The 22873-nt window shown below is 38.4% G+C and overlaps 3 protein-coding genes and 1 long non-coding RNA gene across 4 annotated transcripts; 3 read left to right on the forward strand and 1 right to left on the reverse strand.

The window, feature by feature from the left end:
* Positions 1 to 4816: 4816 nt before the first annotated feature.
* Positions 4817 to 5651, forward strand: LOC149406331 (uncharacterized). Its single transcript, XR_016302019.1, has 3 exons — positions 4817 to 4835; positions 4911 to 5069; positions 5446 to 5651. It is a non-coding gene; the product is annotated as an uncharacterized LOC149406331 (long non-coding RNA).
* A 238-nt stretch (positions 5652 to 5889) lies between these two features.
* On the forward strand, positions 5890 to 7423 carry LOC149406332 (uncharacterized). Its single transcript, XM_089612278.1, has 3 exons — positions 5890 to 6324; positions 6488 to 6972; positions 7046 to 7423. Exons 1-3 carry the CDS (start codon positions 5890 to 5892, stop codon positions 7218 to 7220), a joined length of 1095 nt encoding a protein of 364 aa, XP_089468404.1. The 3' UTR covers positions 7221 to 7423.
* A 6903-nt stretch (positions 7424 to 14326) lies between these two features.
* LOC149406333 (EEIG1/EHBP1 protein amino-terminal domain protein) lies at positions 14327 to 19329 on the forward strand. Its single transcript, XM_089630173.1, has 9 exons — positions 14327 to 14553; positions 15014 to 15816; positions 15923 to 16920; positions 17304 to 17595; positions 17668 to 17892; positions 18007 to 18180; positions 18299 to 18487; positions 18581 to 18694; positions 18766 to 19329. Exons 2-9 carry the CDS (start codon positions 15109 to 15111, stop codon positions 19093 to 19095), a joined length of 3030 nt encoding a protein of 1009 aa, XP_089486299.1. The 5' UTR covers positions 14327 to 14553; positions 15014 to 15108; the 3' UTR covers positions 19096 to 19329.
* A 210-nt stretch (positions 19330 to 19539) lies between these two features.
* LOC149406334 (P-loop containing nucleoside triphosphate hydrolases superfamily protein) lies at positions 19540 to 21374 on the reverse strand. The gene is made up of 4 exons (XM_089630292.1): positions 20946 to 21374; positions 20333 to 20473; positions 20058 to 20216; positions 19540 to 19957 (listed from the first exon to the last, which is right to left on the reverse strand). The coding sequence occupies exons 1-4, from the start codon at positions 21288 to 21290 to the stop codon at positions 19802 to 19804; spliced, it is 801 nt and encodes a 266-aa protein (XP_089486418.1). The 5' UTR covers positions 21291 to 21374; the 3' UTR covers positions 19540 to 19801.
* Between the last annotated feature and the right edge of the window lie 1499 nt (positions 21375 to 22873).

The raw sequence follows: 22873 nt of genomic DNA on the forward strand, positions 1-22873 counted from the left end.
TTTAGCAAACTAACCAACGTCTATTGACCAAAATAAACATACTAGACTTGGCAAAATCACCTTCAGTAACTACTAATTAAAATTAAAAAGAAAAAAAAATACATAAAATAAATTGTCTATTTGACTTCCAAAATTTCAAAATCTTGCAGAGGAAACCATCCTAAACGGAAACAAATCAAATTAATTAGCAAAAAAATTAACTCATTCAAAACTTGAAGCCCCTGATTTCAAAGGTTAATATTGGTTAAAATATGCTAATAAGAGTTTACATAAAAATATACTAGTAGATATATGTCTGGCCATCTTTTAATTTTAATTAATTTATACATAAAAGTTTGTGGAGATTTGTGCAATATGAGTACCATTATAAAAGAAAATTATAAAGCTTTAAATTTCCCACGATAAAATGAAAAATTCAAGTTGTTATCCACTTAAATATGAGCCAACTCGGTGAGGCGCAAGTTTGCGAGCTAGTCGGTGAGGAGATAGAACGGTAAGACCAGGAAATTCACGAGGATGTGAGCGAAGAATAGCCACTGGAAAATACTCAACCCGGCAAGCATAAGTTCAACATTGATGCTTCGTTTCAAATATGGTTAGGTAGTGGTGGAGATCGTGACAAAATAGAGTTGGATACTCTTCAATCCAACTCTGTTTTCTACTTTATTATAGGGTCTCTGAATAGAACTTCGCATTTGGAGTTCTACTATTTACCAACACTATAATAAAGGAGATTATAATAGTATTGAATAGGGTGTTTGAGTATAATAGCTAATTTGAAACATAAAATTGTCAAAATAGTCAACGTTGGATCTTCGTCAAATTTGTCAAACGGGAGTTCCAATGAGTAAAGATACGAAGGAAAAACGACGAATCATGGTGGTGAACGACGATGAACGATGGTCTTCGTCTCGGATGTCATATTCTTTCCCAACAAGCCAAATAGTAAAAGAAAAACTAAAACAAAACCTAACTTTTTTTATAAAAAAAATCTGAGAGTCTAATTCGTATACAAGAGGTTTAGGGTTGTTTTCGGACTATTCTAGATCATTGGATATAATCCAATGATGTAAAAATCTTCAAAAATACGAAATCGGCTGAGCTAGAATCGCATCTGCGCGTCGCACATTATACTCCACGCAACTCGCAAGAGCCATTGCGCGGTGCGCAATACGAACCGCGCGACGCGTCCTTTCTGCGCGTTGTCTACGCATAACGCGCAAAATGCTCTGAAAGTCTAATGTAACTCTGAACGACACGTCGGAGGCTCTGCACGATGCGCAAACCTCATTTTCTTCGCTTTGACTTGTCTAAATTTTGTTTTGACTTGTTTTGATGCCCCGCTCGCTCCATTACTTCACGATATGCTCCAATCACATCTTTTACACCACAACTCGCTCTCAAACCTGTAAATGACTCCAAAACACACTAAAAGACATCAAGCGCCCACGAGAACTCATAAAATTTAAGTCGGGTAATAAGAGTTTAACGCGTACAAAACGCACCAAATACTCTCATGACCCACTTTGTTAGAGTTACTCTTAGTGATTCACTAGACTCTAGACAACCTAAGTGGATTTGATCAAATCTACAGATGAAAAGTGTGTAATGTACCTCAATACTACCAATAGGCCAACTAACTTAAATAATGTAATTTGTATTTCATAGGTTGAGGCGTTGAGCTCGTAATGAACTTATTGTTAACACCAAAGCTTGATAACCTCCGGTTGGAATTGTGTAGTGGACATATGAACCAATAATGTCGTGTAATATATGATGCTTTGAGTTCAAGCCTATGCTTCACTTTAATTTGGTATAATTTGATACAACTTCCTCCAACCATCTTTAGTATTTTGCCAAGTGACATTTGGTGAATCAAAATTCATAATGAATTTGGGCGATCAAGATAATTCTCAATAAATTTTTTTTATTTTATTCATATACTTATTCTATAAATACTTTTTTTATTTAATATTTATCATGGCACATATATTGTATATATATGTCCCATCCCATGGACGTACAAAACTAACTAGTGAGTTTTAATTCCCGGCTTTTAGGTCTAACTTTATAAATGTGAAAAATATGGTACTCAATAATAGTTAAGTTCATAATCGAAAAAGATCCAACATCTCTACCCTCTTTCCTACTTTATATTTCTTGTCCTTATATTTCTGGGAGATTGTGGGTTGTGGGGTTGGTTTTTTAAATAATGAAATGTTGCTTTTACTTTCTTTCAAGTTTTTGGTCCGGTTGTCCCATTTTATCTGTTTGTATTGTATCCGTAATTTGGTGTGGTTCGTGAATTGACTAGTAAATGAGAAAATAGGACATCAATAAGTAGATGAAGCATTGCCCTTCGTACCCGGGAAATTAAATGATAATAATACTAATAATAAAACCTTCATAAAATTATTAATGAAACAGCTCAATTTCTAACAAATCAAAATTTATCGTGACATGCATTTTTTTTGTGGAGAAAAGGATTTTAGTGCATAATTTTCTTTGGGGATTATTCCTATTCTATGACTCCCACAATAATTTTGGACCATAATCCAATAAGTCCAATTTATTCCTAAAATATGACTACATGAATTGAGCTATTACAATTATATCCTTTCAATTTAGTTTCTCTTTATAAGAAAATTAAAACCTTTTTCTTTTAATTTTATTACCTATATCAATTAATTTGATTTGGAATTAAAATTTGAAACCGTCCAAAATATTTTCTTTTCTTCTTCTGCGTTTTTTTTCTTCTTCTTCTTCGTCCAAAAAGAAACCCTATACAAACCCACTGAAACTAGTTCTCTCTCTCTCTCTCTCTCTCTCTCTCTCTCTCTCTCTCTCTCTCTCTCTCTCTCTCTCTCTCCATATCGCTCACCATCTCTCTCCATTTCGCTCTCTCTCACCGAAACCCTAAACAAACCCACCGACACCTCTCTCTCACTCCAGTTCATCTTCTACATTTCTTCGGCCGAAACCCACCACGCCTCTCACCCAGACCTCACCGAAACCACCGCGCCTCTCTCGCTCTCTCTTTCTCTCTCCAGTTCTTCTCCATTTCTTCGGCAAAAACCACCGAAATGACGAACACCCAGACCCCTAACGACGAACACCAAGACCAAAACCCTAAAACCATACCCATTTTGGCCGAAACTCAAACCCAAATACCCGACCCAAACTCAAACACGAAGAAGAAATCCCCCGCCAAGAAACCTCGCGTTTCCCATCCCTCGCCTGAGAAATCTCCCCCGGTGGTGCGTAGAAGTCCTCGCGTTTTCCATCCCTCGCCTGAGAAATCTCCTCCGAGCGTGGCGAAGAAGAATCCGAGCGCTGCGAAGAAGAAGCCAAGTGTTGCAAAGAAGAAGAGGAAGACGACCATCTCAAAGTTGCCGAAGTCTCCGGCCAAGCGACCAAAAATAGATACCAATGTGGTATCCGAAGATGATTCCTTTGCCGATTTCGTCATAAAAAAACCATCCTCTAAGCCCAGAATCACAAAGTTGTCCAATAAAAATCAAAAGGTTAGAGATTATTTTTTATGTTGATTATAGTGTTGATGTTGATTATAGTTTTATGTTGTTGAAGAAAAACCCAAATGTGAGATGTTAATTATAGTTTTAATCCGTTGACGTTGATGTTAGTTCTAACTCTTGGCGCCCAAATGTGTGTTTTTATACAATGTTGTTGTTTCTCATGTGTTTGGTGTTGCCGGGGTCGTTGACATTAGCTGGTTTATTGACATTGATGTCAATAAACCGTCTGTTTTATTGACATTGATGTCAATAAACTGTCTGATTTATTGACATTTATGTGAATAAACCGTCTGTTTTATTTACATTGATGTCAATAAACTGGAAGGTTTGACATTGGTACTTCAACGATATCATGTTCTAAGTAATGTTTTTTTTCATTTAGGGATGGAGCAGAGTCTTGGACGATGACCAAATTGCCGGGGTTACGTTCAACTTTTTGGGCGGTATTCAAAAGTTCAATGAGGTCATGAAGAAATCAATGTCCGAGGAAGAGACCAATATATTCAGGCAGTCTTGTTTTGGGCATTTCCTTGACGTCCCCGAGATAGCCAATTCTTCGGCGATAGTCAACCATATTATCTCGCGGGCTGGACAATACAAGGACTCATCTTCTGATGCTTTGTTTTTTGAAATTGGCGGTGAACCTCGGTCATTCAGTAAGGAGAATTTTGCGGAGATCACCGGCTTACGGTTTGTTGACGACTACACTAAATGTTCTTATTCGGAAGTTGTCAAGGATGGTCTCTACGAAACTGCCTTCCATAAGGGTGCCTTAAATAAGAGGGACGTCGTGCAGTCCTTGGTCTCTGAGAGCGAAGAATGGCAGACTGAGAAGAAGGCGAAGTTTAAAATACTATATTTTTTGCTGAACGTGCTCATCCCCGACAACACGAATTGTTTGGTAATCATAGTAATTATGAGTATTGCATTTTGATAAACCTTTTTGTATGTCTAACTTGATAGTGTTTTGTTTAGGTACCGAACATGAACTATGTCAAGTTGGTGGATAACTTGGACGAGTTCAACCGATACCCGTGGGGAAATGTGGCTTGGAATTTCCTCCATGAAAAGATTACAACATTCATTGAGAAGTCAAGGTCGAGGGACACAGGTAAAGTGAGACTGCCAGGTTTCTTTTTGCCTCTTCAAATATGGGCATTCGAGTCTTTTCCCATCCTCTCGGAGCAAAAAATTTGCCACAAAGTCTCCGACACGGTCATTCCTCTCATGCTCCGATGGAAATCTACATTTAAGGTTTCTGCGCTAAAGATGCGAGAAATCGATTTCTCAAGCTCGCAGGTAAATCTAGTAACATGTCCTTTGATTAATGTATCACCATTGTTTATTCATCATGTTCTTGAATTCATGTACCAGATTGTTTACACTCCACTTCGCTCATCCACTGTGGCGGCGAAAGGAAGAGTTGTCAAAAGTCATGAAAAAAAATCAATGAAATCCACTGTGGCGGCGAAAGAAGCCTCGAAGGTGCCACCGACGAGTACTGACCAGACGAGTACTGACAAGCATTCCCAGGTAAATATCACACGACTTTTGACTATATTCATGTCAATAAAAACTTGTGTTTATGACATTCATGTCAATAAACAACCAGTGTTTATTGACATTCATGTCAATAAAAACCTGTAATTATTGACATGAATGTCAATAAAAACCTGTGTTTATTGACATGAATGTCAATAATTACAGGTTTTTATTTACATGAATGTCAATAAACACTGGTTGTTTATTGACATGAATGTCAATAATGTCAATAAAGACATGTTTTTATTGACGTTCATGTCAATAAACACAGGTTGTTATTGACATGAATGTCAATAAGAACCTGTGTTTATTGACATGAATGTCAAATAAAATTTGTGTATATTGAAATGTTTTTTCATTCTATTAGGAGCGGTTGCATGCTTTGGAGAATCAAATGGCTAGTGTAAAGTCTGATTTGAAGGACATATATGGCAAAATTGACGAGTTAAGCCAATATGTCAAGGGCCTTGATGAAAAGATCCAATTGATCTTTCCAAAGAATAAGGACCCACGAGATTATGACGAGAGAGGACCAACAACACATGATGACGAGAAAGGAGAGACACATGAAGAAGAGAAAGAAAGAGAGCAAGAAGATGATGACACTCAAGCCAGCGATGGAGATAGGGAGAACAAAGAGAAGCGGGTATACGGAGAGAACGACATTTTTACTCAATCTCAGGTAGTCATTTTTACTCAACATTCCAAATTTATTTATTTATTAATTTATTTATGTTTGTTTATTCAATTCCAGGTAGTTGTTTATGGAGAATGGGGTTTTTTGAACCATACTTCACAAGAACTGAGAGATATGGAAGTGGAAGAGGAGGCCGGCATGTACGATGACGATGTAGTTGTTACCCAGGATATTGTAGACCGGGTCAAAGAGCAAGCTATCATCATTTCCGATTCGCCGGAAAAACATCGGATCCGGAGGCCCCCGGCAACATACACTCCTACACCGAAGTCACGGCCATATGTTCTTTTCACCACCGGCCCGAAGAAAATGCCCTCTCCTTATCCACTCTCGGATCCAACGGCACCGCCTTCCGTTGATGATGTTGATGTGATGACCAAGTGGTTGGAAGTTGGTCTAAAACCCGGATACAAGAAGACAAATGTCAAGATTAAATACAATGACTTTGAAGAGTCGTTGTCTCCATCTTGGGACTTCCGGGACGTATGCATTAGCTCAAAGACATGGTTTTACACCTTGTGGACGGCAGATGAATGGCTGACCGATGAGGTACCATAATTCATGTGAATAAGTCATAAGATTTATTTATGAGCATATCAATAAAAGAAGTGTTTATTGACATGAAATCTGATTTATTTCTATTCATGTCAATAAATAATCTGATTTATATCTATTCATGTCAATAAATCATCTGAGTTCTATTTGATTGCAGCACATGAGTGTACTATTCTACTACCTTAGGAAGAAGAGGAAGTACACGGAAGTCAGCCATGCATACACGACCACCAACACGCATTTCACCAAATATGTCGAAGAACTACACAACGAATGGAAATCTTGTGAGAATCCCGACAAGTTTGACTGGTCCAAGCAATCAACTGCGCAGAAGATCGTTTTAGGGATGAAATCAGCAGGGAATTGCGTTTGTCCATGGGTAGATGTGGGTATTATTTACGTCCCGTTTCACTCAAAGGATCATTGGATTCTTTTGGTTATCTCCCTCCCCGCCAAGTCAATCACTGTTTATGACTCATTGAGCTATCGAAAGGGAACGAGAGATAGTATAGCCGGTTTGGCTGAATTCCTTCCCATCATGCTAGGCTCAATTGGTGCGTTTGGAAGCTTAAAAATTGAGGATCAGACTTCTGAGCCATTCAAAATTATATTCGCCGATGATATGCCTCAACAACATAACGGGTAGGGATTGTAAATGTCTACTTTTACATAGTAATTATATTTTTAAATTTAATATTGTGTATTATGTTGACAGCGGAGACTGCGGGATGTTTGTCATTAAGACCGCAGAGTTCTTGATGCACGGGCTTCCATTGACGGATTTGAAGCAAGATGACATGGTCATGTACCGTCAAAAGCTAGTGATCGATCTTTATAGGCACGGCAGTTTGAAGCAAGAGAATAGATGCATGTCCGACATTGATGTATGATGTGTTGTATTAGCTGACATTGATATGTATGTTTTTATTTTGCTATCCCACAACTATGATATTAGGTAGGATTTGACTGAACAGGTATGGTAGTTACATGTGGGTAACCTTTTGTATGTTGTATTATGAGAAGTGTTCAGGTACACTATTTAATGTCTGAACAGGTATGGTAGTTACATGTGGGTATGTTATTTTGATATTTACTGAGGTTTATTGAGATCATATTTACTGATGTGTTTAGGTATGGTAGTTATTGAGATCATTGTCTATAAAAATTATTATTTATTGACAGGTTTTATTGACAATAAAACTGAGGTTTTATTGACATCATTGTCAATAAAACTGAGGATTTATTGACATCATTGTCAATAAAACTGAGGATTTATTGACATCATTGTCAATAAAACTGTTGGTTTTAAGAGAAGTAGAAGAATTTCATATTCACAAAAGACGACATCCATAATTATAAACTATTAGATCATATTCAGAATTACAAAATGGTTACAACATTAAATTAAAACTTATTCAACGACTGCTTCTCTGAGACAAAGGAACGGGATCATCACATGTCTTTCTATTGTGTCCTTCTTTGCCGCACCTGCTACATTTACGCCCACTAGGCACTTCACCTTGGGATAGTATCCTTCTCTTCTTAGGTCTACCTGCCGGACGGCTGTTGAAGTGAGGAGGAAGTAATTTGAATTGTTTAACTTCAACAGGAATGTCACATGCTTTAGCACTGCCATGGGGGTGGATGACACCTAAATAACACCCTTTCCAGTACTCGGTGGTATAATAGGCAGAACAAAAGTCCACAGGTGGAAGGTTACGAATATGACATGCCGCAATCGCATGAGCGCATACAAAACTATCTGTTTGAAATTCTAAACATGAGCATGTTTTATGCTGCAAATTCACAGCCCATCTCTCTCCATCTTTATCTAAAACCTCAAACTCGAAAACAGAAGAAGGTCTCACCTACAATGAACAAGTATTTATTGTCAATAAAAAGTCACAGTGAGTTATTGAAACATAATTAATTCCTGTTCTTTTTTTATTTATATTAATGTCAATAAACATTGGAACTTATTTGTATTAATGTCAATAAAAAGTCACAGTGAGTTATTGAAAAATAATTAATTCCTGTTCTTTTTTTATTTATATTAATGTCAATAAATCTTGGAACTTATTTATATTAATGTCAATAAAAAGTCACAGTGAGTTATTGAAACATAATTAATTCCTGTTCTTTTTTTATTTATATTAATGTCAATAAATCTTGGAACTTATTTATATTAATGTCAATAAAAAGTCACAGTGAGTTATTGAAACATAATTAATTAATGGGATTCCTGTTCTTTTTTTTAGAAAGAGCATATTACATTAGTATAGATCTTACCAGCATTAAAGTAGAAAGAGCATGAGAGTCATCCATTCGCTTTTGAAATTTTGGAGTGAGCACCTTCGTTGAAGCCGTTGCTAATTCTCTTCGGTCGTAGAACCACTTTTGCATTCTCTCTCTCAACCAATCAATCAACTTCGAAATTGGAAAATCTCTAGCTTTGGAGTCCATTGCATTCATAGACTCGGCATTGTTTGAGGTCATGATTGAGTACCTTGTATTGGTAATGTAGCAACGAGCCCATTTTTCATGTCTCACTTCATTCTCAAGGTATTGTCGAATTTCAATATTTTCCCGGTCGATCATGCGCATATACTTTTCAAATTCCATACGAGTATATGCCTTTGCTGCACCATAAAACTTCCAGTTGAAACTCTTGGTGAGACCCTTGAAATTGTTCTTCACGTTTCCAAGAAGATGATGCGCGCAATACCCATGTCCCGAATTTGGAAAAACCTTTGCCACAGCGTTACATATTCCATTGTTCCTGTCAGATACAATGACTTGACGTGGCCTCTCCCCTATCGCTGCCTTTAACGTGCTCAAAAAATTCAACCATGACTCATTCGATTCAGAGTCTCCAACACCGAAGGCGAGGGGAAAACATTGTTCATTTGCATCCATCGCTACCGCTGTAAACAAAGTTCCACGATGATAGTTCTTCAAGAACGTAGCGTCGATAATGATGATAGGCCGACAAAACTTCCATCCTCTTATGAAGGGACTAAGAGACATAAAAAAATTTATAAATCTGTGTTCACGGTCAGCAGTAAGCTCCAGAACAGACCCTGGATTTATTGTCTCAATCATATACTTTAAGGTGGGCAGAAATGCGTACGACTCAGTGTCAGTTCCGTATAACAACCCAAGGGCCTTTTCTTTTGCTCTCCAAGCCTTCTTATACGTCATACGAACTCCATAATCTGTCTCCATGTAACCAAGGATTTCTTTCGGTTTACAATTCATTTGTCGAGGATTTACAAACTTGTGTTTCACAACATCTCCTGTGAATAGCGCCGTGGCTTTTGGATTCTTTCTAGACTCTACGGAACATGTATGCTCAGAATCAAACCTATATTAAGAATAAATGAATGTCAGTTGATAGATCACAAACCTATAACATAGATTGTTAATAAATCATAGTATTTATTTACATTGAAGTCAATAAATCACAGTGTTTATTGACATTGAAGTCAATAAATCACAGTGTTTATTGATATCAAAGTCAATAAATCACAGTATTTGTTGAATTTAATGTCAATAAATACTGTGCATTAAGGTTCGTGAATATAACTAAATAATGATGTAAAAAAGAGAAAGATAGGGAGAAACACATACCTCCTAATCTGAAAAACCTCGGTCTCCCTTAATCTAACCGCACGAATTGCCCACACACAATTGTCACCCGGGCAAACGACGTGGAGATACTTCTTACAAGAACTCTTTGTCGTGAATGCAAAGTGGTTACTTATCGCATACATGTTCAAATGCTTCTTCAAGGCCTGTTTGGTAGCGTATAGAGCTCCTAGCTCGACTCTGATAGGCGAGTTCAAATCCATCACTTCATTCTCCCCAATGTGCTCACGACCAATCCTGGACGGTTTGGTAGGGGGCTGTGGAGGTCGTTGTGTCGAGGGAGTGGGTTGATAGGGTCCTTGTGTAGATGAATGAGGTTGTGGAGATGGTTTATGTGTCGGTGGAGTTGGCTGTGACGGTCTCTGTGGCGGGGAAGGGGGCTGTGATGCCAACGCACGCGGCTGTTCAAATGTGTATTCTTCCAATCCAATTGTGGACGGAGATGCAAACTCTTCAAATCGAGACTCCCCCTTCATTGGACTTAATTCTAGGCGAGACGAGGACGGCTGATTTGCTGCCTCATCGGGCGTTAGCTTAACTATCTCAATAACAAGATGATAATTTGACATGGAAAGGTCTCGGCTCCTCAAATACAAGTAACTTTTGACGTGGCTATCGTTTGTAATCTTTATTGGCAATGCCGAAAATGGTGTCTCATATTTGACCACAATGGAATGAGTGGACGGTAAGAGCCCCATCTCAGCGTACAAGGCGTCCATGAGATGGTGGTATTCAAAACCATCCGAAAGCACAAGTACAAACGATGCACCCTCCTTGTATACACATGGTTTCACCCATGTACCACTATGCTTGACATACACTAAAATATCACCCATTACTGCATAAAAGAGTGTAATCGGGATGTTAATTTCATATTTTAAACGTTTAAAATTCCTTTATAAATATTTAAAATCATAACAAAAAAAATTAAAAAACTGTGAAGATTTATTGACATTGATGTCAATAAAAATGTATTTTTATTGACATTGATGTCAATAAATCTTCAAAGGATTTTCCCAGAACCGTTGAAGATTTATTGACATTAATGTCAATAAAAATGCAACAATGTCAATAAATCTTCAACGATTCTCAGAAATTTTAAGAAATTTTTCCAGATTTTCCAACCTTCGAAGAATCGTTCTTTCATTGTTTTTTTAACTTCAAAGACCACAAAAACTCTTTTTTTTCATGAAAACCATTAAACCCTAATCAAAGTGACGAACTTTTTTCATGATGAAGCTTTTCCATAATCAAAGTGACGAAATTTTTCCAGATTTTCCAACCTTCGAAGAATCGTTCTTTCATTGTTTTTTTAACTTCAAAGACCACAAAAACTCTTTTTTTTCATGAAAACCATTAAACCCTAATCAAAGTGACGAACTTTTTTCATGATGAAGCTTTTCCATAATCAAAGTGACGAACTTTTTTCATGATGAAGCTTTTCCATACCTTTTTTCCACGAGCATGAAGCCAGTGGAAAACGAGTTCAAGATGAGAGCAGAGAGAGAAACGAGATGAGAGACACGGGTTGATAGAGAGAGACGAACATGAAAACAGAGGAAGACAGAGTACACACGCGAGAGAGAGAGGAAAAGAGAGAGAAGTCTGACTAAAATAAAAAGTAATCTCATTTGTAACAGAAGTCAAATACTCCAATAAAATAAAAATAAAACAAAGTGGGGTTATTTTTGTACTTTAGGAAAATAGGTAGTCATAGTTTAGGGTAAAATTAGACTTATTTGATTTTGGTCCTAAATCATTGTAGAAGTCATAGTTTAGGAATAATCCCTTTTCTTTGTTTCTTTTGGGTGGCCCAAAGAAGATAAGAGAATCACGGGCTTTAAAAGCCCATATATTAAGAAATGGGCTTTGAAAGCACAAGCTGACGATGAGAGAGAGAGAGAGAGAAGCGTGGGAGCCACTCTTTTGGGGTTTGTGTATTTTGACTGCTGCCAAACAGCTTTGTTGTGTCGGTGAAGAAATACATTTCCACTGCAGATTCACTCGACCACGCGCCTTGCACTCACATATATCCCACGCGCTATCTATCTATTTTTTCTTCTTCTTTTCTTGCATAACCTGTACGTTTGCCTTCTTCTTCTTCAATAAAAATCCACGTAATTAGTTGAGAGATTCATTCATAAAATATTACATCCACTAATTAATTTATTGTTCCAGAACCAGTATATGTAAATTAGTGATAACAAAGAGTTATGTCCATGTTGTTATTAACTCATTTGTAAAGTACTTAACAAAGTTTAAGAACATAATAACACTACTACTCTATGGTTTCTTTTTAGCATATAAATAAGTATTTAACTGACACAACAGCTGTATGTAGATAGAGTAAGAGTAGACATAAAAGACCAACTATGAACCTTTTAATTTATTTTTTTTGGGGTTGTCATGAGTGTTGCATTTACGGAAAATAAAACGCTATACTATATTCACCAAATAATCTGTGCCGGAACAAAAAATATAATTAGATACTGAATGCATTTAAAGGTCAATATCAATTCCTTCAATAAAAAAAAAAAGAGCTCAACAATCCTTCCATATAAATAAATAAAAATATTAAAAGAAAGTCAGAAGTCTTCATAGACGTTCATCTCAAAATGCCGACAGATATTTTTTTAGAGAGATTTTATAAAAGGGAAAGAGACTGATCTATTATCTCTTACAATAATTTTTCTCATAGTCAATTAAAATTATAATTTTAACAATTTTATTTGTAAATTTAAGAACGATAATATATTATGTATAATTGTACCCCTCTTATTATTTTTTCTTTACTTTTTCTCTTCTTTTTTTCCTCTGAATCTCATATATTTCAACAAATCTGAGCTTGTTTGACGATTTGTTAACATATATATGTCAATAAATGACACAATTTGTTGATATGTCAATAAATAATATAATTTGTTGATATATCGTGTTGACATAATTCCATGTTTTAAAATCACTGTCACTGTAATTTGGTGCACAAATGTATCATAAAAATGAAATTCCAACTTTGAGAAACAAAAACCAAATAAAGTTTCACTGTCATTTACCCAACATTCATATTCTATTTTGCTTGTTCAAAAGCAATAGAAGAAAATGGATGTATCGGCATTATTTATCGGAGATTTCACAGCGGCTCTAGAAGTTGCGGAGGAAGGTGACAAACAACGATTTGCTGCCAGCGGGACGTGAGGAGGAGGTCGACCTCGAGGCTGGTGCTCGCTTATCGGCTTCGAAATCCATTATCTGTCCATTTCGAGATTGCTCAAAGAAGCTCTGAACCTGTTCCATTGAAATAAGCAACGAGCTCTTGTCGATCTTAGCCCAGTTGTTCGAATACTCGAAGCCTTTGAGACTCCGAGAAGAAATATCGGCCAAAGATGAAGTCATTGAACGACAAAGATTTGGCGCCGAGCCGCCCAATACATCAGCCAAATCGTTGGATATGTTGGCGAAGATCAAATAGGCGTCACCACCTTCGCCAAAGAAGGAGTTCAAAGCGGGACGAATATAAACTAAAGGCTCTGGTTATTAGAAACCCTATATTTGAAACATAGCTTTGAAACAAGAGCTCCGACAGCGGCCATGTCTGAGCGCGAACAGCGGAGCCACCGCGTTCTCCCCAATCGACTTCGACCTCGAATTCATCCACTTCCGGACTGGACGACCGAGACTTTGTTGGGCTTCTCGAGTGAGAGGTTGAACATCACTGAAGACCGAATCACAACGAATTCTAATTTTTTGGGTGCGTGGGTACGTTTCTTTCATAGAGAGAGCTATAGTAAGAGACGGAGATAGCGAAAGAGAAAATGAGAGAAATATATATATATATATATATATATATATATATATATATATATATAAAGATGGTAAAAACGTATGTATAAACTTGGCTCACTAATAAAATTAGTAAAATTATCATTGTGATTGATTATGAGAAATTGATTTATAAATGATAATAGATCCGTCCATTTCCGTTTATAAAATCTAAATGCCTTATTTTTTATTAATTAATTTATATAAGGAGAGTGTTTCACACAATAATTTAGGAACGCGTGAGGAATAAATTGCGATGACAAAAATGGGCATATAGAAATATGATATCAAAATTAGGTGGTAAGTCGCCCTTTCCTTATCAAGGCAACGTCACAAAACGACATCAACCAGCCAAAATTTAATATATTTATAAAATTATATCAAACGCCACCGTTTTAGCCCACGGAGCTCAGTAATTGGCTACAAGGCAACAATCTAAGCTATAATTAAAAAAAATAAAATTAACCGATTGATAAATTATTTATTTTATTTTTAAACAAGGAAATTCTCTTTCATGTAAGTATGTCAGCTTAATATTTAATACTTTAATGGACGCTTTCTGGTTCTCCTTCACTCTCAGCCTTTGAAGCTCTGTGAAGTTCTGAAATGGCGAAACATTCTTTAATAGCTCATTCTCATTCTCTGCTCGTCGTATTTGCATTTCCCCTACTCTCCGGCTCTTAAATATATAGCTGAAATATACATACACTCAGTTGCTTTTTTTGCCTCTCTCTCCTTTTTCTTCTTCTATTTCAGGTATTATCTATTTTCATATCTTGGGCGAAGTTTCTTATTTTTGCTTTTTTAATGTGCTCTGTTTCTCAAGAAATTCATTCGCTTTGAGCTGGTTTTGAGTTGGAAATTGATCAGCTTTGAAGCTCTTTGTTCATTGCTTACTCGGATCTGATTTTTTGCTCCTCTGTTCAACATTGCGTATCTATTCATTCACATGCTCTTACATAAATGAGCTTACTTTTTCTTTTTTTTGAAGCTCTTTTTTTAATGTGTTGATATTAGATACCAATCATGATTCCATTGAGCTAAAAGCCACTCACCACTCACCAATTATGGCATCAGTCTTTTTATTTCTTTCCCTGTAACTTTTCATGTGCAATCATAGCCCTAAGCTAACTTTATTTGAAGGAAATAAATGCGGATATGGAGATATATGCAAATCTTGTTCACTAAATCACATGGCATTGTGGTGAATTTACAGGACTTGTAATACTGTTTTGATCGGAGTTACAGAGTTCCTTTTCGGCAGAAAAAAGCTTGTGATAAGAAGAGCTGTTTGGTGACTCTGCAACAACAATGGTGCTAGGATTGAGGGGTAAGAATAACCGGAGAAGCTCAACGGTGCACATCGATTACCAAATCCACATTCACGAGGTCAAGCCATGGCCTCCTTCCCAGTCCCTCAGATCGCTCCGCTCCGTTTTAATTCAGTGGGAAAACGGAGACCACCGATCATCCGGCTCGACGAACTCGGTTGCTCCGTCGATCGGGTCCATCGTCGGAGAAGGGAAGATCGAGTTCGACGAGTCTTTCAAAGTGCCCGTGACTCTGGTACGAGACTCGAACGCGAAATCCTCGGACGGCGGCGATTCGTTCCAGAAGAACTGCCTTGAGCTGAACCTGTTCGAGGCTCGGAGAGACAATACCGTGAAAGGTCAGTCCTTGGCAACCGCAGTGATCGATTTCGCGGAGTACGGTCTGCTCAGAGAGGGTTTGAGAATCGATGTCCCGATGAACTGTAAGAGGAGTTTCAGGAACACGGACCGGCCCGTTCTCTGCGTCACGGTTCAGCCGATCTTCAAGGCTCGAGCCGGCTCGTCGTCGAGGGATAGCCTGTCGAGAGTGATGTCGATGGAAAGCAACGGCCGCGGCGGCGGAGAGTCCGTGTCGGCGTTGATGAACGAAGAGTACGCCGAGGAAGCTGAGAGCGATGAAGATGATTCATCTCACTCCTCCGCCGCGGCTTCTTCTTCTAATGGAGGATTGCATAATCGGAATGAAGAGGTTAATATTGTTTACGCTCTAAATATTGTTGAGCTCCGGAGCCCTTTTTTTTTTACGCGTATTACTAACGCTGAATTAAAAAATTTCACGTGGTATTGAATTGCAGAACTTGAGCAACAAGCGTAGTGATGTCACCGAAGGGACTAATGGGAATCGTGTCACGGCCTCAAAGGTACATCAGGACCCGCCGCTTGAAGATATGAAGAGAAGCTTATCCCAATCATCGTCACTAGACTTGTCTTCTGATTTGGGTAGTCCTCAAAACAACCATGCCTCAAAACCCCACTCTCCCAACTCAAGCACCGGAGAATTCATTAAGAGTATCGAGTCCGACGGTGGTCATCATTCTTCTTCCTCTTCTCCTTCTGCAGAAGAGGGTTCCGACATGAAAATGGGAAGTAACGGTAATGAACATCTAGCCGAAGTTACGAATAGTGCACAAGAGCATGAGAGTTCGGTTCCGAATGGTAATACTCAAGATAATGGAAACGGTAATGAGAAAGCCAAGGAAATCGGTAGAGACTCATTTGAAGAAGAAAAAATTGACTCCATAGATTCTAGAGATGATGAATTGCTCAATGCACAAGACGTTACGAGAAGGAAATCATTTGGAAGCGATACATCTTCAGGCCAGGGAAATCTCGGAACGAGTGAAAACACCCCGAAATCCGAAAGATCAAAGCTCGTCAAATCCGTGAGAGCGGACTCGGGTAGAAATGGGCATCACGCGGATATTAAGGAAAGTAGCGGTCACGGTCAGAATGGCCTCGCTAGCCTCAGGCTCAAGGAAAGAAAAGACGCCAAGGTGTTTCCGAGGGATACGAGGAGTGCCATTTTGGAAAGCAAATTGCAACAATTGGAACTCAGAATAAAAATGCTCGAAGGAGAGCTGACCGAAGCCGCGGCGGTCGAGGCGTCGCTTTACTCGGTGGTGGCCGAGCACGGAAGCTCGGGGAGTAAAGTTCACGCTCCGGCTCGGCGACTTGCTCGGATGTACCTTCACGCCTGTAAAGAGACTTCCTTGTCCAGAAGAGCCAACGCAGCTACGAGCGCTGTTTCGGGGCTAGTTTTGGTTGCAAAAGCGTGTGGAAATGATGTCCCTAGGTACGTATAGATCTCTCCCACTCTTAGAACAAATTCAAATAGCCAAAGTTATGGTAAAAGCAGAAATTTGAAATGTGAGAATGTAGATCTGTGCTTATAGTTTTACCCTTTTTTTTCCTATATTTTAGTTAATTGTTTGTTTCTCTATCAAAGTATTTCATTCAGATCTTGGTGCTGTGCTATGGATATATTAGTAAAGTACACAATAAAAAACTTAGCCTTTAGCTGATAGGAATAAATTATATTCTTAATAATATGAGAAGATGGGTGTTTTTTGTTATTCATTAATAAGATGACAAGTTGGAAACCCTGATGGACCAAAAGTTGGATGTGTTTATGTGAGATAATATGTATTTTCCCCTGTGGTTTATTCTAATCTTCAGGTTAACATTTTGGCTGTCTAATACGGTTGTGTTGAGAACAATACTAGTCCAAGCTTCTGGAAAACTGGATCAACTTTGTTCTGGTTCGGCCAACGGTGTCAATGCTCGGAAGATGATGGACGGAAGACATTCTCCATTGAAGTGGAAAATCTCTTCGTCCGGAAAAAGAGAAGGAATAAAGCTTTTGGACAGCCGGTCCACTGATTGGGAAGAGCCACATGTGTTTACACGTGCCCTTGAAAAGATCGAAGCTTGGATCTTTTCCAGAATAGTTGAATCTATTTGGTGGCAGGTCCGATAGAACCCTACTTCAATGCTAAATTTATTCGGAGGAAAACTAATTCTTTTTCCTGTTACTTTTCAGACTTTGACTCCGCATATGCAGTCCGTTGACTCAAAGACGACCGAGAAAGAAAGTGATTCCGAGCCGATGAAAAACTATAACAGGTCATCCAGTTCTGGTGGGCAAGAGCAAGGGAGTTTTTCGCTAGACCTTTGGAAAAAGGCTTTTAGAGATTCCTTAGAGAGGCTTTGTCCTGTTCGTGCCGCCGGACACGAATGTGGTTGCTTGCCCATGTTGGCTAGAATAGTAAGTAAATTTTTTATGTATTTATTATTATTTAAAGTGGGATTTTTTTTAAGCTGAGAACATAGAGAAAATTATGGGGTAACTTTCGTCTAAAATATTTTTACTTCAACTAAGGTTATGGAGCAGTCTGTTTCGAGATTAGATGTCGCAATGTTTAATGCGATTCTTCGAGAATCCGGTGACGATATTCCGACCGATCCTGTATCCGATCCCATTGGCGATCCTCGGGTCCTTCCTATTCCAGCTGGAACGTCTAGCTTCGAGGCTGGTGCACAGTTGAAAAATGCTGTAAGCTCTCCGAGTTAGTATGTCAAGTTAATTCGAATTTCAGGTGTCGAAATCGTTCCTAGTTGCATTTGCTAGAGGTTATGATGAGCTGTAATTATTCTTTGTTCTATTTTTTAAGATTGGAAACTGGTCGAGATGGCTTACTGACACATTTGGAATTGACGACGACGACCCTCTCGAAGAACTGAACAGCAACGAAGATGAACGCCATGAAAAAACCTTCAAGTCCTTCCATTTCCTCAACGCTTTAAGTGATCTCATGATGCTTCCAAAGGACATGCTCCTAAATAAATCCATTAGAAAAGAGGTCTGTTCGATCATATATCTTTCCTCTGCTCGGTTTGCATCTCTAATACTATAAGATTTTATTTAAATATTTATTTATTTTTTTGTTTTGAAGGTATGTCCAAAATTCGGTGCACCGTTGATCAAGAGGGTTCTCGACAATTTCGTCCCGGACGAGTTCTGCCCTGACCCAATCCCAAATGTCGTTTTCGAAGCATTGGAGTCTGAGGTCAGTCCAATCAAATTATATCAAATATCCACTCAAAAGCATTTCTTTACCCTATCGTATCATAATAATAGGATACCACCGAGGAAGAAGAGAGTTCGACAAACTTCCCGTGCGAGGCGGCTCCGATCCTCTACTCTCCACCTTCCACCGCTTCGATTGCAACCATTATCGGAGAGCTTGGAAGTCAATCCCATTTGAGAAGAAGTGGATCGTCGATTCTCAGAAAGTCGTACACCAGCGATGACGAGCTCGATGAACTGAATTCTCCGTTAGCCTTAATCCTCAACGACGGTCCTCGCTCATCTCCGACGAGGTCTGGCTGGATTTCCAAGGAAAGAAACAGTCAAAGTGCTGTGAGATATGAGCTACTTCGCGATGTGTGGATGGAGAGTGAAATATGAAGACCCCTACTACAAACGTGTTTTTGTCTCTTGTAAATCTTATGATGTTTCTTAGTCTTAGGTTTAGCTGTTATTTGAACGAGGAAAAAAAAAGGGGGTTAATTATGGACGCATTAAGAGTTCAAACGATTCTAAACCTATGTGTGTAATAAGTATCAGATAATAAATTTTGATGGCAACGGTTCGTACACAAAAGAGGAATAAGAAGGTACTCCACGAGACACAAGCGCACAATTATTGACTCGCGTATAGCTTTTCAATACAGAAAGCTCAACCATAAGATCAATTCGCGGTAGAAAAAAGTCCACAACTTATAGAATATTTCTTTCCAATTTTTCTTTTCTTCTATTCCATTCTGCGTAGATAAAAAAAAAAAAAAAAAAAAAGGGCAAACTGCGATTTCCATTTCATGAAGGTGACAAAAATTATTATTATAAAGGAGAATAAAAAGAAGGCATCGTTCACTTCTCGTAGTGTCACTCTCATTGTCGAGTCATTACAAAGCTCTTTAAGCCAAAATGTTCCACATTTTACTATATAACAATACATATAAGAAAAAGGACCATCAAAATTTTGCAAAAATTAGCTGGAATTTTCACGGTGGAAAACCCCAGCGTCTCTCAACACATATATATTTACTATTACGCCGGGCAAAAATATAACAAAAAATGGTTAAAAAAAAAAGGAGACTCTTATGGGCCAAAAATCAGGCAGTTAGTTTCTGCGACGAAGAACTGATGGCATTGATGTGTTGAAGACGCAGGACGGCCAACAGACCCTGCCAGGTGTCACTGGGTTGACCCGTTACTTCAAAGTCAATGATTTTCCTCTGTTTTCTGTAGTAATCTTCCAATGCCTGACTCTGCGGAGAAATAAGTTAACAGCGAAAGAGAATATCAAAACCTCGACGAAAGAGCACGCAAACCCGTGTCCGAAAAGTGAAGAAGAGGCATTAACGATACCTGCTTCGTATAGACCAAGTTTTGGTTGTACAGTTCTTTTGAATCGGATATTTCCGAAAGGAGATTGAGATTCCCAGTTGCTAAATTCTTCCCCTGAACAAGCTCTTTGCTTTTGAGATTCACCACTAGATCAACATCCGCAATTTGGTCAAGTATCTCCTGCACAGAAACAAAAGATACCAATTTAACCCAACATCTGAAGCAAAGAGATCGGCTTTAACATATCAAATGATCTTTCAAAAGTGCTGTGAAGTTTCAATGTGGTTGAAACTTACAGCTTGGAGTCTTGAACGAGGGATTCCATCGAGAATGAACCCAGTTTCGCCTCTGTTGTACCCTTCTTCAAGTCTCTTCGACAAGAGAGAAAATATGATATCCTCGGGAACGAGCTTTCCCTCGCTCACCGCATTCGCAATCTACATCGTACAAAAGGGTTTAAAGCTCAGAAACTGTTAAGATTGCTAAAGCTAACAGTCTTATCGAGATTTAAGACAAATTGCTATGGTGGTGGCGTAATCTTTCAATATGCTTCGCTATGAAAACGCTTAGATATATCACAACATGAAGACAAGGTCGAAAGTTCACTCTTTGCACGTTTAGACTCCATTGAACAATCCAAAATAAAATTATTTTTCCCTATTAATAAAAAGTATGTCAAACTGAACACAAAAATAAAGAAACTAAGAAATTAAGTTGGGTATTTTTAGGAGAAGTGATTTGATGTCCACTTCCTTGCCAGCTATTGAAATAAGGTCTTTTGAAAGTCTAAATATCATAAAAAAAAGTAAAGATCGGTGAATTCTTAATAAAAGACTATTAACTTAAATTACAAAATTAATTGAAAAAAAAATAAAGAAATGTTGAATCGGAACGAATTCGAATTCCTACCTTCTTGTAGATAGAAGAACCCGGATTAAGCTCATGGCGAAGAAGAGTTCCCATGGAAATATGGGGAACTTCTAGAAGCTTCGATAGCCTCTGGGCGTAGAGATTTTTCTTGGCGCCTCGGTCTCCGATCACCACCCACTGCACTCCTCTCGGTGGGACCCACCCAACCGCGTCAACCAGCTCCGACCGATTCCACTCTTCCTCTTCGCAGTCGGAGTAGTAATCGTCGTCGAGCCGCGCCGCCGAGGCCGATCCGAAGGCTCGGCGCGTGACAGAGACGCCGAAGAGTCGGCGCGCGAGAGACGGCGCTGCTGAGCTGAGGCGGCTGATCGTTCCGGCAGCCATTGCGGCGCTAGAGAGAGGGTTTTAGAGAGATCGAGAGAGAATTGGGGTTTTGTTTGGCTGTTGAGAAAAGAGAGGGTTTTTGGGAGGAGAGAGAATGGAAAGTTCAAGGAAAAAGAGGGAATATGATATATACCCTTGGTTTCGTTGGTTATTTATGGTTGTGCCATTTGGCACGTGGGCGAGCAAACGCGGGAGGTGGTCCTCCTCACCTCCGGTTTCGTAGGATTGGAATCGGGTACGACTCAGTCCACGTGTTATCTACTCTTACTATGATTTGTTTTTTAGGTGGTTATTTTCCTATATTAATGACAAGGGAATTAGAATCAAATACTCCGAATAGAAGTAGAAGAAAAAAAAAAAGAGAGAGACAAGTTATAATTTACATTTATTTTTTTAATTTTTTTTTAGGAATTCTCATTAAAGAAACAGAATTTGACTACAGCCTTGCAAAGATTTTGGATAAAGTCCATTATCTCATTCAACATTCAAATATCTTGAAACGAAAATAAAAAGCAGAAGACAAATAAAACATATGAAAACAATGGATGATTTAGCCGAGTATAAACGTACTTGTCAAGAACATATTCGACAAAAATTCTATTAGGTTTCTTCAATAAAGATCTCTAGCAAATCATGAAATGGGGAAATTAGCAATGCCAAAATAGTTCAAACCTCGAAACCTACATCATCTTGGCACAAATTTAGACCGATTTGGCTCTCCAAACTACAACACACACACACACACACACATGTCTTTCGAAACCTGATCAGGCTGGAGCAGTGCTGCACGAAGTACAAGTCGGTGATTATGAAGAAATGGCAGAGAGACAATTTCCTTTTTGATATAAAATCAGCTCATATATTTCTCATTACATAGTTTTCCTTTTATGCACATAATGAAGATAACAATTGCTATATGAGCGGGAAAACAAAAATATAAAAGACAAAGAATGCTGATAGAATTATAGTTGTCATCTCTGTCAAATTGTACGAAGAAAACCGTTGCCCAATAAGACTTATCCAGCGTTGTACAAGGTATGTAGAGAGGATAAGAACGAGTGAGTCACGTGTTCTAAAACTCAATAGAAGCTTTATCATTTTAGGCACAACTTTGAATAACAAAAACGATTTTATTGCGAAAGTGTGTTGTTTTTGTTATTTACTCCGGAGTGTTGTTTTAACAGTGTTACTTCATACACGGTGGAATCTATGCAAGAGCCGAGTGATATGGACACGGCTCAACGTTGACGACGCTACTCGCTTCAACGGCCTCTACATCGACACTTGAGTTGAGGAGAATTTCTATGTCGAGCTCACCAAAAACGTCGGCACTGAGAAAGTTGATGGCACACTTATCGGAGGATTCTTGTGCGGGACTATTTCAAACACCCTTGGGCTCTCATTTCCATTAGCGCTGCCTTTATCGCTCTTATATGCACCTTCATACACTATTTATCCTCTAATCAAACGCTAATTGACGATAAGAAGATTAATTCATAATGTTTATAAGAAGTACAAATGATAATCATCTTACAGGAAGTCATGTGGAATCCAAAGGGGCTTAGTTTTTTCTAAATGAACTT

This window comes from Urtica dioica, chromosome 1, assembly GCF_054948205.1.
Source record: "Urtica dioica subsp. dioica isolate 48M chromosome 1, U.dioica_male_clone48M_v1_H2, whole genome shotgun sequence".
Classification (NCBI taxonomy): Eukaryota; Viridiplantae; Streptophyta; class Magnoliopsida; order Rosales; family Urticaceae; genus Urtica; species Urtica dioica.

Excerpts from the sequence above, each read along its gene's own strand:
- LOC149406334 (XM_089630292.1), bottom strand. The coding sequence starts at position 21,290 with ATGGCTGCCGGAACGATCAGCCGCCTCAGCTCAGCAGCGCCGTCTCTC. Across the intron at positions 20,474-20,945 it reads GTTCTTCTATCTACAAGAAG|ATTGCGAATGCGGTGAGCGA; the intron begins GTAGGAATTCGA and ends TGTACGATGTAG. Across the intron at positions 20,217-20,332 it reads CTCGTTCAAGACTCCAAGCT|GAGATACTTGACCAAATTGC; the intron begins GTAAGTTTCAAC and ends GTTTCTGTGCAG.
- LOC149406333 (XM_089630173.1), top strand. The coding sequence starts at position 15,109 with ATGGTGCTAGGATTGAGGGGTAAGAATAACCGGAGAAGCTCAACGGTG. Across the intron at positions 16,921-17,303 it reads TGTGGAAATGATGTCCCTAG|GTTAACATTTTGGCTGTCTA; the intron begins GTACGTATAGAT and ends TCTAATCTTCAG. Across the intron at positions 18,181-18,298 it reads GTGCACAGTTGAAAAATGCT|ATTGGAAACTGGTCGAGATG; the intron begins GTAAGCTCTCCG and ends CTATTTTTTAAG.
- LOC149406332 (XM_089612278.1), top strand. The coding sequence starts at position 5,890 with ATGGAAGTGGAAGAGGAGGCCGGCATGTACGATGACGATGTAGTTGTT. Across the intron at positions 6,325-6,487 it reads ATGAATGGCTGACCGATGAG|CACATGAGTGTACTATTCTA; the intron begins GTACCATAATTC and ends ATTTGATTGCAG. Across the intron at positions 6,973-7,045 it reads ATGCCTCAACAACATAACGG|CGGAGACTGCGGGATGTTTG; the intron begins GTAGGGATTGTA and ends TTATGTTGACAG.